Here is a 19,735-nt window from a genome sequence, read left to right as displayed (position 1 = left end):
AAAAAATTCAATTATTATGTTAAAAGTATAATTTTCTTTAATTCATCTATTTTCTTAAAAAATCATCTTCTTTCGTTAGAAATTAACTTTTTCTAGGAAAATAAACTTATTTGTTTAAAATTGCACTATTTTATTAAAGAGTCTTTTTTTGGTTCAAAATGATTTTTTTTTTAAATTCAACTACTATTTTGTTCAAAAATCATCTTTTTTTGATTGGAAATGAATTTTTTCCTTGAAAACAGACGTTTTTATGCAAAATTCAACTAATGGTTTTTTGGTTGAAAATTTAAATTGTTAGTTAAAAATTCCACTATTTTTGAAGAGTATAACTATTTAGTTAACTATTCAACCACTATTTTATTAAAAGTAATTTTTTTTTAAACTTAACTATTTTGTTGAAAGTGTAATTTTTTTTTTTGAAAATTCAAAGTTTTTGTTGAATGTTCAACTATATTGTAAAAAAGTCATCTTCCTTCGTTGAAAATGAACTTATTTGTTTGAAATTGTACTATTCTATTAAAAATCCTTTTTTGTTGAAAATTCAACTATTGGATTTTAGTTAAAAATTTAACTTTATAGTGAAAAATTAAACTATTTTTTAAGAGTATAATGATTTTATTGAAAATTCATCTATATTGTCAAAAACTGATCTTTTTTATTGTAAAAAAAGTTCCTTTGTAGAAAATTCCACTATTTAGTTAAATATTCAACTACTATTTGGTTGATAGTAAAATATATATATTTTTAAATTCAACTATTTTGTTAAAAGTATAATTATTTTCCTGAAAATTCAACGTTTTTTTTTTGAAAATTTAACTATTTTCTTAAAAAGTCACCTTCCTTGGTAAAAAATCAACTATTTTGTTCAAAAGTCTTTTTTCCGTTAAAAATAAACTTTTTTGTTGAAAATAAAATTTAAAAGTAAATTAATAGTATGTAAATTAAAAGTAAAATCACATTTTTGTATATTTAACTGTTTTTCTGAAAGTATATTTTTTTTTCAAGTTAAATTTTTTTTTAATTTAGCTTTTTTTTAATTAATCTTTTTTCGGTCACAAATCCGCTTTTTTGTTCAAAATTCATCTTTTTGGTTGAAAACTAATTTTTTTGTTAAAAAAATTCAACTATTTTGTTAAAAAATTATCTTTTTTTTTCTTGAAATTTTAACTTTTTCATTAAAAAATCAACTATTTTGTATATTAATGTATAATTATTTTTTGAAAATTGATCTATTTTAAAAAAAATTAATCTTTTTTGTTGTTAAAAACAAACTTTTTGTTGAAAACACAATTATTTGTTACAAAGTCATCTTCTTTCTTTAAAAATGAACTTATTTGTTTAAAATTGTACTATTTTATGAAAGTTTTTTTTTGAAAATTCAACTATAGTTTTTTGCTTAAAAAATTTAATCCATAATTAAAATTTAACTTTTATTTAAGAGTATAATCATTTTATTGAAAATTCGCCTATTTTTTCAAAAATTCATCTTTTTTGTTTAAAAGAAAATCGTTAAAAATTCAACTACTATTTTTTTTAAAATGTAACATTTGTTTTCTAAAGTCAACTATTTTGTTAAAAGTATAATCAATTTCCGGAAAAGTCGAGGTTTTTGTTGAAAATTCAACTATTTTGTTCAAAAGTCTTATTTTTTCTATTAAAATGAACTTTTTTGTTGAAAATTCAACTGTTTAACTAAAAATGCAAATATTTTGTTAAAAATAAATTCTTTTTTTTTTTGAAAATTCAACTATTATGTTGAACGTAAAATTATATTTTTGTAAATTTAACTGGTTTGCTGAAAGTATAATTTTTTTAAAGTTCAAATTTTTTGTTGAAAGTTTAATTAATTTTTTGGAAATTTAAATTTTGTTAATTAATCTTTTTCGATTACAAAAGCACTTTTTGTTCAAAATTCAACCATTTTGTTGGAAAAATTATCTTTTTTCGTTTAAAATAATTTTTTTTTAATTTATCTTTTTGGTTGAAAACTAAATTTTTTGTTAAAATTTTAACTTTTATAATTTAAAAATCAACTATTTTGTATATTAATGTGAAATTTTTTTTAATTGATCTATTTTAAAAAAATCATCTTTTTTTTTAAACAAACTTTTTGTTGAAAAATGAACTGTTTTGTTAAAAAGTCACTTTTTTAGTTAAGAATTCAACTAATCCGTTGAAAGTATAATTATTTTTAAAAAATCAAATCTTGCTTGAAAGGTCATATTTTATCATCTAAAATTCAACTCTTTTGTTGAACATTCGTTCTTTTTAGGTACAAAAAGTCGTCAATTCGGATTAAAAATTCATGCTTTAAAATTCGACTGCTATGATCGAAATTAATATTTTTTGTTGAAAATTCAATCGTCTTCTAAAAATTTCGTATTTTGGCTGAAAAAACTTCACCATTTTGTCAAAAATTCAACTATTTGAATACTAATTCAATTATTTTGTTGAAAGTGCAATTATTAAAAATGAGCTTTCTTGTTGAATTTTTAATTATTGACAAAAGTATTTTTTTTTCAGACAAAGAAAAAATTAGATTTGAACCGAATTCATTTGAATTATTTAAAAACTGACAAAAGCCTTTCACAATTTTCTCCGAGTCAATAAATCCGGATCCAAAAATTATTTATTTATACTTTATCAGGGAAAAAAATCAGTATTAAGAGCATTCAGACATGACATAATGCATTTTCCAAAAATAAAGTTGAGTTTTCAACTAAAAAAGATGAATTTTCAACCCAAAAATTTGAATATTTTAGAAAACATTTGACTTTTAATATCGAGAAGAAAAAATTTCAACAAAAAAGATACTTTTTAGCCAAAAAAGGTAAATTTGCAACAGCAAAATGTATTTTTAACCAACCAGTTGAATTCATTAAAATTTTTTAGTTTATTTTTAGTATTAAATATTTAGGTTTTTTATTGAAAATTCAAATTTTCAAGATACATACAGAACCAAACAGTTGCATTTTTAAACAAATCAAAAAAGGCGAATTTTTCATCTAAAAGTGAAGAACTTTTTAAAAAAATAGTTAAATTTTCAATAAAAAATGATAACTTTTTTTAAAAATAATTTTATTTGTAACAAAATATTTTTATTTTCTACCAAACTATCGAATTTTCTGCAAAATAGTTGAATTTTTGACAAAAACGTTAATTTTCAACAAAAAAGTTACATCTTCAACGAAAATAATTGAATTTACAAACAAAAAAGATATCTTTTTAACAAAAAAATTCAATTTTTAACCAAATAGTTGAACTTTTAGCAAAAACGTGAATTTTAAACCAAATAGTTAAATTTTGACCAAAGGGTTGAATTTTCGACCGAAAAAGATAACTTTTAAACAAAATAATTAACTTTTTAATCAAATAGTTTAATTTTCTTCCCAAGTGTTAAATTTTCAAGCTTAAAAGACGAACTTTATGTAAAACTTCTGAATTTTCAACAAAAACGTTAGTTTATAACAAAAAACGTTAGTTTTCAACCGATCAGTTGAATTTTGGATTAAAAAAGATATTTTTTAAATTAAATAATTAAATTTTTTACCAATAGTAGGATTTTCAACCAAATAGTTAAAAGATTTCCAACTTTTTGACTTTTTAAGCTAAAAAGATAACTACCACAAAGAAAATGTGAAGAGTATACTTCAAATATCTGTTTTATTTCAGAAAGATATATTCATAAAATAGGAAGAAACTTTTTTAAAATGATTCCCTGTAATATTTATTTATTATTTGTTCATAATTAAAAATCCTCAACAATGTTGAAATGTTCAGAAAGAACAGCAACTTAATATAGCAATTGTCTAAGAGAAGATAATTATAAACAATAATAAATTGTTTAAACAATTATGTTTATTGACTTGGATGATGTTGACTTGCATGATTATCATCTCACTACGTAAAAAGTGAATAAAAAGTAAAAAATTTCAGAAAAAATGCAACTACTAATACCTTATTATATAGGAAAATATAATTTCAAATAATAATTCGTTTAAACCATTACGCTTGTTAACTTTAATTATTACCTCATTCTAATTGAAAAAATGAAAATAAGTTCAATAATTATGGAAAAACCATGACCATTTATAAATTATTTAAAAGAAGATAGTTATAAACAATGGAAAATTGTTTAAACGATTATATTTTTTAACTCACAATAATCTAACCTCGCTAATTGAAAATCGGATATAAAGCTAACAATTTAAGAAAAAACACAGCTATCAAGCACTAATGTAGGAGAAGATAGTTAAAAACTAAAATATTTGTTTATAATATTAGGTTTGTTAAATTACAATAATTATTACCTGGCTTTAAGTGAAACGCAGACAATAATTTAAATATTTCAGAAGAAACCACTACTTTCTAACATTATTCAAAGACAATATTATTAAAAACAATAATAAATTGTTTAAACAATTATATTTGTAAAATTTTATTAATTATTACCTCACTATAATTGAAATGCTGAAAACGAGTTTAGAAATTCGGAAAAACCACGACCGTCTAACTATTTTGCGAGAAAACCTCTATAAATAATAATAAATTGTTTAATTTAATCATTTAAACATATAATAATCAGTAGAAAGTAATAATGTATGCATTAGGAACAATTTTTATTTTAAAAATTGTTTTAAAAAATCATCATTAAAGCTAAAAATGAGCAAAACCCAATTTTCATTTATGGGGTTTTTTTGAAACGTTAGAAAACTGACTTATGGGGGATGATTAAAAAAAAATGATTCGTTTGTGTTACTTACAAGAAAAGAAATATTATCAGTTTGTTTAAAAAATTTTATAAATATAAATTGTATAGTATTCTTAAGAAACATTAGAAAAGATTGTTGAATATTTCACCTATGTCAAAAAAGAATCTAGAAGATTACAAAAAAATTATTTTACCGAATTTTACAATACATGTATTAGAAAAAATTCGAGCCTTTTAAAAGACATTTAGGACTTTTAGAAGTTTGGAAGAAATACAAAATATTTGATCAATTTTGGGGAATGCTTCCAAGTTTTAAAATATTTGAAATTTATTCAAGAACTCTTAAATTCTTAAAAATAATTTTAGCTGACTCGAGCTTTTTTTGAAAAATCTTTTCAAATTTTAAAAAAATTGCATTAAAATTTTCCAAATTCTTCTAGGAAATCTTTAAAAAAATCTGGGTTTTTTCACAACTTTTGCAGTTTGAAATGCTTTTTCAATCTCTTCAAATCTTCTAAATATTTCTTGAATTTACTCGATGTTGTTTTTGATTTTTGAATCTTACGTAATTGAAACATCTAGTTTTAAACATTTAGGTAAATTTTTTCCAATTTTCTCTTAGAGTTCATTTTTCAAAATGAAAAATCATTAATAAATTTTCTATAACCCCTAATTTTAGGAACCTTTTGAAATATTTTGAAATCTTTTTAAATAATCTCTTAAAGTTAGTTTTTCAAAATAAAAAATCATTTTAATTTTTCCTAGATACCTAAGGAATTTTTTTGTTTTCTTGAAACCTTACCGAATTCCTAAAATATCTGATAAATTGTTTGAAAATCATTTAATTTAATTTACTCTTAGAATTCATTAAGAAAAAAATTATTTGAAATTTCCCCATGAGTTCACAATCAAAAATATTTAGAAAGTTTAGAAATTAGAATCAACAACAAACAATCAAACAATTGAAACAAAACAGACAAATTTTTTAACCAAATAGATTAATTTTAAACCAAAAATGGAAAAGTTAAATTTTCAGTTCAAAAAATTAAATTTCCACCAAAGAAGATTTTAATTTTGAATCCGAAACACTTGAATTGAAATAAAAGAGCTGAATTTTCAACAATTCAAATAGTTGAATTTTTATTAAAAACCCTTAATTTTCTAAAAAAAATGTAAGTGCATTTTTCAACCAAGAAAGGTGAATTTTCAATCCAAAAGAAAGAATTTTCTTTTCAAAAAAGAAGAGCGTTCAACAAAATAGTTGAATTTTAGACCAAACAAAATGATTTTTAGAAAAATAGTTGAATTTTCAATAAAATAATTATACTTTCCAACAAAATAGTGGCATTTTTAACCAAATAGTCTACTTTTTATCCCAAAGAGATGGAGTCTGACCAAAAAATATAATATTAGACGTTTCAATGAAAAACAATTATATTTAATTATTTATTTAATTTAAATATTTGCCATAACAGTTGAATTTAAGACCAAAAATACATGACTTTTTAAGAAAAAGTATAGAATTTTCAAATAAATAATTAAATTTTTAACCAAATAGTTGAATTTTTAACTGCATAGTTGACTTTTCAACTAAAAAAATCCATTTTCAAGCAAAATTATGACTATAAAAAAAACAGTTCTTTTTTCAAAAAAAAAAATGAAATTTTATGAAAAAGATTACTTTATTACTAAAAGATGAATTTTCGATCCCAGCGGAAGAATGTAACGAAACACTGTAACTTGTTACCTAAAAAATATCAATTATAACAAAATAGAATTTTTTTAAATTATGTTTTAAATCAAATAGTTAAACTTTGAGCAAAAAAGAAATACCTTTTTCTACAAAAAAAATGATGACTTTAAACGAAAATAGTACAATTTTTGAAAAATAATTACACTTTCAACAAACAAGTTGAATTTTCAACAAAAAATATGACTTTTTAACCAAATAATTGGATTTTCAATAAAACAATTATGAGGATGACCTTATTACTGAAAAAGGAATTTTCAATCCAAAAGGACTACAAAACATTTGTATTATTGAAAAAGAAAATTAATTTTTTACAAGATAGTTGAATTTTCAAGAACAAAATTATATTTTAAACCAAATAGTTCAATTTTTAGCAACAAAAAAAAGTTTTTTTAATCAAACAGATGACTTTTTAACAAAATAGTTGACTTGTCAATAAAATAATTAAATTATATAAAAAAAAATATTGCTTCATTACCGAAAGATGAATTTTCAATTTAAAAAAACGATTGTAACAAAACAGTTTAATTATTGAAAAAAAAGATCAATTTTTAACAAAATAGTTGAATTTTCGAACAAAATTATTATATTTTAAAACAAATACTTAAATTTTAAGCAAAAAATCACTTTTTCATTTTAAAAAAGATGACCTAAAAAATAGTTCAATTTTTAAGCAAAAAAAGTTTATTTTTAACCCAAAAGATGACCTTTTAACAAAATAGTTAAATTCTCAATAAAATAATTAAATTTGTTGAAAAAGATTACTTTATTACCGAAATACAAATTTTTGAACCAAAAAAAAAAAAAACGAATGTAACAAAACAGTTGAATTATTTATAAAAAAAAGATACATTTTCAACAGCATAGTTGAATTTACGAAAAAAATCATTATAGTTTAAATTTCCAACCAAATCATAAGATTTTTAACAAAAAAAGATATCTGTTTTAAAATTCAACTACATGTTTGGAAATTTACTTTCCTTAGTTGAAAATTTAACTATTTCGCTGCAAATTCATATATTTGGTTGAAAAATCGTCATTTTTTCGTAGAAAATGAATCTTCCAGTTTGAATTTCAATATTTTTTGGTTTAAAACAATTTAAAAAAAATAAAAATTGGATTATTTCGTTAAAAATTAATTTTTTTCCTTGAAAATAAACTTATTTTGGGAAATTTTTCTATTTTATCAAAAAGCAATCTCTTTTGCTTCAAACTAATTTTTTTTGCTGAAAATTTGATTAGTTTCTTAAAAATTCATCTTTTTTTCTTAAAAATTAATTTTTTGGTTTAAAATTTAATTTTTGGGTGAAAATTTCAACTCTTTTGTTAAAAGCATAATTTCTTTTTAATTCATCCATTTCGTTCAAAATTCATCTTTTTGCTTAATGTTTTTTTGTTGAGAATTCAACTATTTAGTTAAAAATTCATCTTTTTTACATGAAAATTATTATTTTTTTAATTCAACCATTTTATTGAAAAATAATTTTTTTCGTTGAAAATAAACTTATTCTTTGAAATTTTAAATATTTCACCTAAAGTCATCTTTTTTTCTTGAAAATAATTTTTATTTAATAAAAATTCTATTATTTCGTTAAAAATTCAATTTTTTAGTTAAAAATGCTATTATTTTCTTAAAAGTATGTTTTTTTTTTTAATTCATCTATTTCGTTAAAAATTAATTTTTTTGCTTGAAAATTATACTATATGGTTTGAAATTTAACTATATTTGATTAAAAAGTAATTTTTTTGATTGAAAATTCAAATTTTTGTTAACAATGCAATTATTTGGTTAAAAGTAAATTTTTTTTAAATTCATCTATTTCGTTAAAAATTCATCTTTTTGGATAAAAATAAATTTTTTTTAATTCAACCATTTTGTTGAAAAATAATGTTTTACGTTAAAAATAAACTTATTTGTTGAAGACAAAGTTATTTTTTTTTAATTTAAATATTTAATCTAAAGTCATCTTTTTTTCTTGAAAATGATTTTTATTTAATAAAAATTCTACTATTTCGTTAAAAATTAAACTGTTTTATTAAAAAGTATTTTTTGTTGAAAATTTAATTTTTTAGATAAAAATGCAATTCATGTATTTCGTTAAAAACTCATTTTTTGCTTGAAAATTACACTATATAGTTAAAAAGTCAAGTATATTTGATTAAAAAACAATTTTTTGATTGAAAATTCAATTTTTTGTTAACAATGTAATTATTTGGTTAAAAGTAAATTTTTTTAAAATTCATCTATTTCGTTAAAAATTCATCTATTTCGTTAAAAATTCATCTTTTTGGATAAAAATTAATTTTGCTGTTGTTGAAAATTCAACCAATTTGTTACAAAAAAGCATTTTTTTCGTTAAAAATGAACTTATTTGTTAAATTTATTATTTATTACATGTTTGACAAAATAGTTGCAATTTTATTAAAATAATTAAATTTCCAAGCAAATAATAAAATTAAAAAAAAAGAATCATCAACCAAAAATATAATAGTAAACTTCTCAATTAAAATTAATTATCTTACAAGGAAAAATCGATTTTCTTATTGGGCTCTATTAATTTATTTCGCATTTAAGTGAAAAGCCGAGAAAAAGGGAAAGTTTCCTCAAAACAGAAGAAAAAATATTAATTCTTTTTAAAAAATGGGAAAAGAGGAGAACAGGGGAGAGAGTGGGAAGGCTGAGCACTGTAAGATTGGTGAAAGTAGTTTTCGTAGAATATCAATCACCTGTAGCAAAGAATTAAAAACAGAAGCTCTTTCACTTTCAGTTCGAGAATATCAATCACTTAATTACTTGATCAAAACAAGTTGTTTTTTTTTTTTTTTCTATCAAAATAAACAAAATCTTTGCCAATCCAATCGTTAGGTAATATTAAAATCCTTAAACCTTGGCATAATCGCAAATAACATTAAAATTGACGTTAATCATTTTCGCTTAGTCATACGCAATTTCACTTTCAAGAGATTTAATATTCAGTATGATTTTAAATTTCATGATTTCTTAATTAATTAATCGATTAAATTATTTATTTAAGACTTTCACTATATTCCTTTGAACTTTTTTTTGTTTAAAAAAATTAATAATACAAAAAGCTTCTTTTTGAGGACTCAAACTTTTTCCTTATTAAGCACAATAATTGACCTTAAAAAATTAATTGCGTTCCCGAAAAAGCGACGGGGATTTCTTCTTTGTTACACACGATGTGAACGTACTTTGCCTCGTAACCTAGATACCTTCTTGAATATAACCCAGAGCCTTAAATATGTATCTAGATATGCGTTTAAAACAGAAAAAAGAGAGATTCAAGTTTCCAGACTCGGACGGCTTTTTTTTCGAAGCCAACAGTTTCACCAAATTGCTTGTTTTGATTCGATAATCGCTATAATTAATTTATTTTATAAAAAGACTCGAGTCGAGAGTGAAATTTTTGACAAACAAAAAGTAAAGAAAGGACAAAAAACAATGTAAGCGAAGACAACATATGAAGAAAGTTGGCTTCCGTAGAAGAAACAGTTATATCAGCAAAATTGTTTCTAACTGTTCAAAATAACTGTTACGTTTGACCATTCGAGTTTCAAAGGATGACACCAAAACTGTTTAGAAACAAACAGGCCTAGGACTCACTTCAGAGATAAAAAATATTGTCACAAATTTAAAAAAAAAAGTGTAAAAATAGTGTCATAAACATTTTTTCAGTATTAAACTTTTGTGCAGTCTGAATTTGAATGTGGAAATGGAAAATTAACTTGTTTTTTAAGCAAAATTTCCAGTTTTCTGACCTAATATTTTTAAATTATAAAAAATAAAATTAAAGTTTTATGTAGAATGTGATTTTTTAGTTCAAAAGTGATAAAAATTCTTATTTATTTATGGCAGGGTTCACTGTCTTCTCTATTCCCCTTTTTTCTGGTCTTTTCACATACACTCAAATTGAATTATTAGCACCCAATAAAAAAATTTAACTATTGGCGGAAAATTAATCTATTTTGTTCAAAGTGTTATTATTTTTTGTCAAAAATTCATATTTTTGGTTGAAAACCAAATTTTTTCCATGAAAATTCAACTATTAAATTAAAAACTTTAATATTTTGTTAAAAAGTCGTCTTTTTCGTTAAAAGTTAGACCATTTTGTTGAAAAATCTTTTTTTTCCGTTGAAAATGAACTTATTTGTCAAAAATTCGTCTATTTTATCAAAAAGTCAACTTTTTTTGCATAAAAATAATTCAATAATTCAACCATTTTGCTAACAAAAAATTTTCAGTTGAAAATCAACTAATTTGTTAAAAATTCTACTATTTTCTCAAAAAGTGGTCTTTTTTTGATTAGAAATTAGATTTTTTTCAATATTCTACTGTTTTGCTAAAAATTCATCTTTTTGGTTTAAAAAGTATTCTTTTTGGTCATAATTCAATTTATTAGTTAAAAATGCAACTATTTTTTAAAGAATTTAATTATTTTTTTGAAGAATCGTCTATTTCGTTAAAAAAGAATCTTTTTTGGCTGGAAGTAAAATTTTTGTCTTGAAAATTGAACTATTTAGTTAAAAAATATTTTTTTTCGTTGAAAATGAACTTATTTGTTAAAAATTCGTCTATTTTATCAAAAAGTCTTTTTTTTGCTTAAAAATAATTTTGGTTTGATGAAAATACGACTAATTCGTTAAAAATTGATAGAAATTAATTTTTTTTAAATATTCTACTATTTCGTTAAAAATTAGTCTTTTTGGTCATAATTCAATTTATTAGTTAAAAATGTAACTATTTTTTGAAAAGTTTAATTTTTTTTTGAAGAATCGTCTATTTCGTTAGAAAAGAATCTTTTTTTGTTGAAAATAAAATTTTTTTCTTGAAAATTTAACTATTTTGTTAAAGTCATTTTTTTCATAAAAACAAACTTTTTCGTTAAAAATTCGACCATTTTGTTAAAAAAAATCTTTTTTTTTCGTTGAAAATTAACTTATTTGTTAAAAATTGGTCTATTTTATCAAAGTCATTTTTGTTGCTTAAAAATAATTTTGGTTTGATTAAAATTCGACTAATTCGTTAAAAATTAATCTTTTTTGGTTAAAAATAATTTTTTTGTTGTTCAAAATTCAACCATTTTGTTAAAAAAAATTTATTTTCATGAAAATGAACTAATCTGTTGAAAATTTTACTATTTTTTTAAAAAGTCGTCTTTTTTTATTAGAAATTTTATTTTTTAAATATTCTACGATTTCGTTAAAAATTTATCTTTTTGGTTATAATTCAATTTATTAGTTAAAAATGCAACTATTTTGTTAAGAGTTTAATTTTTTTTTTTAAATCGTCTATTTCGTTAAAAAAAATCATCTTCTTTGGTAGAAAATTTATTTTGTTGTAGAAAATTCTACCATATAGTTAAAAGTTCAATTATTTGATTAAAATATAATCTTTTTGGTTGAAAATTCATCGTTTTTGGTTAAAAATTAATTTTTTTTGTTTAAAATTAAATTTCAGGTGGAAATTTTGTATTTCTGGCTCGGAAATGAAATAATTTGGTTAAAAATTAGTTCTTTTAACTGAAGAAATTTCCTATTGTTGGATTGAAAATTCAAGCTTTGCAGAAAATATACAATTTCGGAACGAAAATTCCACAATTTTGTAGAAAATTGTACTGTTCGGTAAAAAATTTGCCTTTTTGGTAGAAAATCAATTTTTTGGTTAAAGCTGAAACTTTTTCGTTGAAAATTAATCTGGTTTAGTTCTGAAATGAAGAATTCTGTTGAAAAATTATTTTTATTGGTTAAATCCATCTGCTTTTTATTTTTAATTAAGTTCCTCTTTTACAGAATTATCAACTATTACATTTTTCTTGGCAGTTCAAGATTCATAATTTTAGCTAAAATATCGTATTTTTTATTTACTCTTTTAAATGGAAATTTAATTTTTTTAGTGAAAGATCCACTCATTTATTGTAAATTAACTTTTTTGTATAATCTTCACACTCAAGTTGAAAATTTAAGAATTTGGTAGAAAATTTGCCTTTTTTAGGCATAAAATAAATGTTTGGATTAGAAATGCTACTATTATTTGAAAATTCTTATTTGTTGATAAAGTCCATCTGTTTTTTATTTTAAATTTAATTCTTTGTTTGTTGAAATATCAACTCGTTTTTCAAGTTGAAAATTAATTCTCCTGAATGAAAATTTGATTACTCCAATTTTGGTTGAAAACTGATTTTGTTTAGTTTAAAAATTCAAACATTAAAGTGAAAAGTTTTTATAAACGAAAAAAATATATAGAATAAAAATTATTCTTCGTGGTTGAAAATTCAACTGCTTGGGTAAAAATTTAGATATTTGGTTGAAATTTGGTCTTTCCTGGCATTAAATTAATCTTCTTGTTTAAAAATTAAGCTATCTGATAACAAAATTATGTATTTTGTTGAGAATTTATCTTTTTTGGTAAAAAAATAATTTTCTGTTTTGAAAATTCATGTTTTTGTTTGAAATTTATTTTAATTGTAATATAAAATTGAATTACAATGATTCTTTATTTGTAAAAGTAGCTTTATATGAGTGCATTCAACTATTTGGGTAAAAAAATAATTTTTTTAACTAAAAATTTAACCATTCCAGTTGAGACATTAAATACTTTGTTGAAATTTTTTTAAACTAATTTTAAACTGAAAATGTAACTATTTAAGTTTTGGATGAAAATTCTTGTTTTAATTGCAAAATTCGTCTTTCTTGGTAAAAATTAATCTTCTTGGTTGAAAATTCATTTTTTTGGATAAAAATTCAACTATTTCAGTTCGAGATTCATAATTTTAGTTAAAAATTCATAACTTTCTTTGAAAATATAACTATTTTAAAATGATTTGTTTCTTTTCCATTGAACATTGTTGTTTTCAAATGAAAAATTAACTATTAAATTGTTAGTTGACAATTTATCTTTTTAAGTTTAAAATTGATGTATTTTGTTGGTGAAAAATTATTTTTTTGATTGGAAATTCAACTATTGCAGTTAAAGATTAATTGTTTTAGTTAATAATTTATCTTTTTGGTTTAAAATTCAACTATATGTTTGGCAATTTATTTTCCTTAGTTGAAAATTTAAAAATTTCGCTGAAATTTCATCTATTTGATTGACAAATTGTTTTTTTTTATTAGAAATTTAGTCTTCTAGTTTGAAATTTAATCTTTTTTTTAATAAAACTATTTCTTTGACAGTTAAACACTTTTGCTTAAAATAATAATTTTTTTTTAATTTCGTCTTCCAATTAAAGATTCATCATTCTAGTTAAGAATTATCACTTTGGTTGAAAATTATTATTTTTTGTATATTTTTTTATTGTAGAAATTAATCTTCTTGATATAAAATTTTACTATTTTTTAAAAAAATATTCTTGGTTTAAAAAAATCTTTTAAAATAAAAATTCGACTATTTGGTTAAAAGTTCATCTTTTTTAATTGAAACTTAATTTTTTTCTCGTTGAAAATAAAATTATTGTTGCAAATTCTTCTATTTTATCAAAAAGTAATCTTTTTTTGCTTCAGAATAATTATTGTTTGCTAAGCATTCGACTATTTCGTTAAAAATTCAATTTTTGGGCGAAAATTCAACTATTTTGTTAAAAATATAATTTTTTTTTTATTCATCTATTTCGCTCAAAATTGATCTTATTGCTTGGAAATTATTTTTTTTCGTTGAAAATTCAAGTATTTAGGTAAAAAAAACTATTTCTCTAAAAATGCATCTTTCTTAGATAAATTTTTTTTTTTTTAATTCCACCATTTTATGAAAAATAATTTTTTTCGTTGAAAAGAAACTTTTTTGTTGAAAATTTGAATATTTCATCAAAAAGACAACTTTTTTGCTCACAAGTCATTTTTATTTGATAAAAATTCAACTATTTCTGTAAAAATTAAAATATTTTATTAAAAAGTATTTTTTTATTCAAAATTTAATTTTTTGTAAAAAGTATTTTTTTTAAATTTACCTGATTTGTTAAAAATTCATCTTTTTGATTGAAAATTATACTATATAGCTAGAGATTCAACTATTTCACTAAAAAGTAATTTTTTGGTTAAAAATTAAATTTTTTTGCTAAATATGCAATTATTTTGTTAAAAAATTTTTTTTAATTCACCTATTTTGTTAAAATTTATCTTTTTGATTGAAAATTAATGTTGTTGTTGTTGAAAATTCAACGATTTAGGTAAAAAATTTACCTATTTCTTTACAAATTCATCTTTTTTAGATGAAAATTAATTTTGTTTTAATTCAACCATTTTGCTGAAAAAAAAATTTTTTTCGTTGAAAACAAACTTATTTGTTAAAAATCTGAATATTGCATCAAAAAGTCATCTTTTTTGCTTGAAAATCATTTTTATTGTCTCAAAATTTGACTATTTCTGTAAAAATTAAACTATTTTATTAAAAAGTATTTTTTTATTGAAAATTTAATTTTTCAGTTAAAAATGCAATTATTTTGTTACAAGTATAATTTTTTTTAATTCACCTATTTTGTTAAAAACTCATCTTTTTGGTTGAAAATTAATGTTGATGTGAACATTTTACTAGATAGTTAGAAATTCAACCATTTTATCAAAAAGTAATTTTTTTGGTTGAAAATTCAATTCTTTAGTTAAAAATGCAAATATTTTGTTTAAAATATATATTTTTTTAATTCATCTATTTCATTAAAAAATCATCTTTTTGTTTGAAAATTCATCTTTTGTGGATAAAAAATTATTTTTTTTTAATTCAACCATTTTGTTAAAAAAAAAGCATTTTTTCGTTAGAAATAAACTTATTTGTTAAAAATTCGACTATTTTATCAAAAAGTCATCTTTTTTGCTTGAAAATAATTTTTATTTGATACAAATTCTACTATTTCTGTAAAAATTAAACTATTTGAATAAAAAGTATTTTGTTGCTTGAAAATTCAATCTTTTAGATAGAAATGCAACATTTTGTTAAAAGTACAACTTTTCTTAAATTTATCTTTTTTTTCTGAAAATTAAAAGCATTTTTTGCGTTGAAAATGAACTTATTTGTTGAAAATTCGACTATTTTATCAGTAATTTTTTTTTCTTGAAAATAATTATCGAAATTTCGTATCAACGGCTGTAAAATTCAAGAATTTTGTAGAAACTTTAACTATTTGGTTGAAAATTTGCCTTTTTTGGTAGAAAATCTATCTTTTGATTTCGAAATTCTACGATTTGTTTGAAAATTAATGTTTTCTGGTAAAATGCATCTGTTTTTATTTTTAATCAAATTATTTGTGGAAATATCACCTATTAGATTTTTCGTTAAAAATTCGACTTTGGTTAAAAGTTATTTGATTAAAATGTAATCTTTTTGGTTGAAAATTCAATTTTTTATTTAAAAATGCAATTATTTTATTAAAAGTATGATTATTTTTTGAAAGTTCAATGTTTTTAAAATTAAAATTCTTTCTTTCAATTTTCAACAGTTGAATTTAAAAAAAATGGTTAATGTTTGAAAATTAAAAATGAAATTTTCAAAAGATGAATATTAAATTTCCCAAAAATACCAACAATGAAAATTTCTTAATCTTCCAACGGTTAAACATTCTGTTTTCTTCCATTTTTCTACGTTTCAAATTTTACTAGATGCAAGTTAACTTTTTTGATTAGAGATTGATAATTCTAGTAGAAAATTCGCTTCTGTTTTTTTCTTGTTTAATTATTAAAAATTCAAACGACTTTGTAGAAAATTCGTTTTTTTGGCTTTAAAGTTCCAGCAATTTTGTGCAAAATTTAAACTTCTCTAATTCTCCTGAATGAAAATTTAACTATTAAAGGTAAAAATATTTAGAAACGAAGAAAAATATAACATAAAAATTATTAATCAACTATTTGTTAAAAAAAATATATATATATTGTAGAAAATTGAATCTTTTCTTGTCGAAAATGAATCTTCTTTAAAAATTAAGCAATCTGATGAAAAAAAAGATCAACTTTCTTGCAAATTGGATCTTTTTTGGTAAAAAAAAAAAAACAAAAAAAAAAACAAAAAGAAAACAAATGAATTATCTGAAATTGAGGATGGTATCAATCACTTGCACTTACCCAGTGCGGACATTGACATTCTGAGAGAAACAAACATCAGATCCTCTTTTCTGGCATTCCATTAAAGAGAAAAGACACTGCACTCAAAATGCACGACACTTCTTTTTCGAGAAAGCCAAAGAAACTAAGGATATACGTAAGTAAGTAAGGAAGAAATGAAGGAAGGAAGGAAATAGAGAAGGAGCACTTTTGGCGGAGGCTGGACGCGAACCCAGAGCTAATCTAGAAGTGATGCATGATGGTTTTGGCGGCGAAAAAAGATGACAGGGGAGACGGAAGTGTCGCGTCAAGTCGCGACGAACAGTTCCGACTACAGGGACTTGTGGCCTGGCCGTGAAAAGACCTCGACACACTTTTTCAGAAACTCTCTCGCTCCTGCTCTCTCTCTCTCTTTCTCTCCTTTCCTCCAAGGAGGCGCCATCCTCCCAAGGGAAAGTGTTCCCTACCACTCTTCAATAATTCTGCTGTCTTTCAAATTCAAAACTCTTTCGACGATTCGTCACACCAAAAGAGCATAGGAGAGACGCCAAGATATCAAAACCAACGTGTGCGTCCGCATTCCAATTTCGACTCCTCTTCTCGTTTTTACGGCTCCTCGCCCTGGGCATTAACTTATTTTTCTGTCGAATGTGTGTCGAATTAGTCCAGTTTTACTGCCGCAAAAAAAGGATATGAGCTGTCATTAAATTTGGAAACGCGGGGAAAGAAAGAGACCGAGACCTAAATATAAACCTCAATTAAATCAAAATAATAAGAGGGTCTTGTATGTAAACCAAGATTTTATTATTTTCATTTGATTTTTAGCAGAATTAGAAGAAAAAAAAAACTAGTTAGGGATTCTTCAACTCGATTTTCGTTAATAAAATTTGTTTAGTATTTGCAGGGCCTGTTTAAAAAAAATAAAATGAGACTTTTTTTTAAACATCTGAGAAGGAATTATCAGACTTGGGATGTTTTTTTTTTTAAATCTCATAAATTCCCAATTTAGAATTGATTTTCAGGCTATTAATTTGTCGACAAATTTATTTAAAAATGGCGACCCGTCTTCGAAAAAATCGACTTTTATCAACAACAAATGTTGTGTGGATTGACATGTTTATTTATTGGATTCTCATGTAAAATTATATTGATTTTACATTTTTAATATATTTTTTTAAAGCCAAATTCTCTTTTTTTTCGAATGTTCAACTCTTAAAAATATGGAAAACTAAACATTTCATTTTCAAAAGTTGAACTTTCAATATTTAATTCCCTACTATTTTCAGCAGTTGAATTTACTTCATTTCCCAATAGTTAATATTGCATTTTCCTTTCAATTAAAAATTTCGCTTTTGTTTTCAACTCTTGAAAATTCAAGAAAATAAAAAATTCAATTTTCTTCATTTTCCAATAGTCAATATTCCATTTTTCTCTTATACTTTTAGCAGTTGAAAATTCAATTCTCAATTTTTATATATTTTCAACGGTTGAAAGTCGAAGAAAATGGAAAATTCAAATTTCAACTGAAAATTTAATTACAAAATTTTTATTTTCAACTCTTGAAAATTCCATTGTTGAAAATTCAATATTTAATTTTTATATATTTCGAACTTTTAAAAATCGAAAAAGGTGAAAAATTTAATTTTGAAAAGTTGAATTAAATTTTTAGATATTTGCAACTTGAAAATTGAAGATAATTAAAAAATCAATTTTCAGCAGTTGAATTTTCTTCAATTTTCAACAATTTATAATTCTCCTAAATTTTCTTAATTCCTGAACAGTTAAATATTTCATTTTTATATATTTTCAACTGTTGAAAGTCGAAGAAAATGAAAAATTCAAATTTCAACAACAGTAAATTCAATTAAAAATTTTTATTTTCAACTCTTAAAAATTGAAGTAAATTAAAAATTTAATATTTAGCAGTTGAATTTTCTTAAATTTCCAAAAGTTTATAATTCAATTGTTGAAAGTGCAATATTTAATTTTAATCAATTTTCTTAATTCCTAAACAGGTGAATATTCAATTTATATATATATATATATTTTGAACTTTTGAAAATCGAAGAGTTTCTCTCTGATCGAAGAGAGTGAAAATTTAAATTTTGAAAATTCAGTTTAAAATTTTTGGATATTTTCAACTTGAAAATTGAAGAAAATTAAAAAATCAATTTTCAGCAGTTGAATTTTCTTCAATTTTCAACAATTTGAAATTCCATTTTTAATTCTCCTAAATTTTCTTAATTCGTGAAGACTAGAATATTCTATTTTTATATATTTTATATATACATTTTTTTATATTTTATATTTTTAACTCTTGAAAATTGAAAAAAAAGAACCATTTTCAGCAGTTGTATTTTCTTCAATTTTCAGCAATTAAAAATTCCACTGTTAAAAATTCAATTTTTTAGAATGTGAATTTTCTTCAATTTTCATGAATTTAAAATTCAATTGCTGAAGATTCAATTTTGATATATTTTAACTTTTGAAAATCGAAGAAAATGAAAAATTCAATAAATTTTTTTTTTATATTTTCAATTTTTGAAAATTGAAGAGAATTAAAAATTCAATTTTCAGCACTTGAAAATTAATTTTTTTTATATTGTTAACTCTTGAAAATTCAAGAAAATAAACAAATTAATTTTCAGCAGTGCAATTTTCTTCAATTTTCAACAATTAAAAATTCAACTGTTAAAAATTCAATTTTTAATTTTTTTATATTTTCAACCCCTGAAAATTAAAGAGAATGCAAAATATAATTTTCTAGCATTTAATTTTTCTTCAATTTTCTATAATTTAAAATTCAATTGTTGAAAATTCAATTTTTATACATTTTTAACCTTTGAAAATCGAAGAAACTCAAATATTTAATTTAATTTTTTTAAATATTTTCAATTCTTAAAAATTGAAGAGAATTAGAAATTCAATTTTCAGCATTTGAAAATTCAATTTGTTTAAAAATATATTTTCAAACCTTGAAAATTCTACTGTTGAAAATTCAGTTTTTAATTTTCTTAAATTTCTGAACAGTTGAATATTCAATTTTATTGCAATTCGAACAGTTAAATTTTGGAAAATTGAACAGCTTAAAATGAAAGAAAATTTAATTTTCATCTGTTCAAAAATTAGGAAAATTCCACTACTGAAAATGATAGGATATTAAATATTCAACGTTTAAAAATATTTTTAACAGATCATTTTCAAATGCAGAAAATTAAAAAAACTGAATT

General features: G+C 21.6%; 1 protein-coding gene across 1 annotated transcript in view; it reads right to left on the bottom strand.

The window, feature by feature from the left end:
- Positions 1–16,841, bottom strand: part of LOC117178884 (proclotting enzyme) — a 46,399-nt gene extending 29,558 nt beyond the window's left edge. The window contains exon 1 of the mRNA XM_033370410.1: positions 16,527–16,841. Within this exon, the coding sequence (XP_033226301.1) occupies positions 16,527–16,563 (37 nt within the window). The 5' untranslated portion in view covers positions 16,564–16,841. The remainder of the gene's footprint in view (positions 1–16,526) is intronic.
- Between the last annotated feature and the right edge of the window lie 2,894 nt (positions 16,842–19,735).

The sequence above is a fragment of the Belonocnema kinseyi genome, chromosome 8 (assembly GCF_010883055.1).
Source record: "Belonocnema kinseyi isolate 2016_QV_RU_SX_M_011 chromosome 8, B_treatae_v1, whole genome shotgun sequence".
Classification (NCBI taxonomy): domain Eukaryota; kingdom Metazoa; phylum Arthropoda; class Insecta; order Hymenoptera; family Cynipidae; genus Belonocnema; species Belonocnema kinseyi.
Note: the sequence above shows the minus strand (reverse complement) of the source record. Positions and strands in the feature narration are given on the sequence as shown.